The 740-nt window shown below is 65.5% G+C and overlaps 1 protein-coding gene across 1 annotated transcript; it reads left to right on the forward strand.

The window, feature by feature from the left end:
• Window positions 1-12: 12 nt before the first annotated feature.
• LOC104121722 (keratin, type I cytoskeletal 14) lies at window positions 13-735 on the forward strand (the record flags this gene model as incomplete). The annotated part of the gene is made up of 3 exons (XM_009647410.1): window positions 13-171; window positions 267-392; window positions 517-735. Coding segments are annotated over 3 exons (504 nt in total), but the record flags the coding sequence as incomplete, so codon positions are not given.
• Between the last annotated feature and the right edge of the window lie 5 nt (window positions 736-740).

The following is a 740-nucleotide window of genomic DNA, read 5'->3' on the forward strand; positions in this document are numbered from 1 at the left end:
TTCTGCCAGGAAATGAATGCCCTGCGCGGGCAGGTGGGTGGAGAGATCAGCGTGGAGATGGATGCTGCTCCTGGAATCGACCTCACCAAGATCCTGGCTGAGATGAGGGAGCAGTACGAGAGCCTGGCGGACAAGAACCGCAGGGACGCCGAGCAGTGGTTCTTCAGCAAGGTGAGCTGGCTGGTCGACGGCGCGGCGGGGAGCGTGGGACCCGAGGCTGTGCCCGCTCGCCGGTGCTGTAACGGCACGCTTTGGCCTTGTTGCAGACGGAAGAGCTGAACCGGGAGGTGGCCATCAACACGGAGCAGCTTCAGAGCGGCAAGACAGAGATCACAGAGCTACGGCGCACCATCCAGAGCCTGGAGATCGACCTGCAGTCCCAGCTCAGCACGGTACGAGGGGCTGGCTCCTTGCAGGGAGGGGGCACGCAGGAGCGTGGGCAAGGGGACGCGTGGGTGCTCCCATCCCTCCCAGCCCCTGTCCCCCGCTGAACGCCTCCCTCTCCTCTGCCCGCAGAAAGCGGCGTTGGAAGGCACCTTGGCCGACACAGAAGCCCGCTACGGCACCCAGCTGGCCCAGCTGCAGGGGCTGATCACCAGCGTGGAGGAGCAGCTGGCCGAGCTGCGGTGCGACATGGAGCGCCAGAACCAGGAGTACAGGGTCCTCCTGGATGTCAAATGCCGCCTGGAGCAGGAGATCGCCACGTACCGCCGGCTCCTGGAGGGCGAGGACACCCAGTA

This window comes from Egretta garzetta, unplaced genomic scaffold (genome assembly GCF_000687185.1).
Source record: "Egretta garzetta isolate BGI_Z169 unplaced genomic scaffold, ASM68718v1 C8394183, whole genome shotgun sequence".
Classification (NCBI taxonomy): domain Eukaryota; kingdom Metazoa; phylum Chordata; class Aves; order Pelecaniformes; family Ardeidae; genus Egretta; species Egretta garzetta.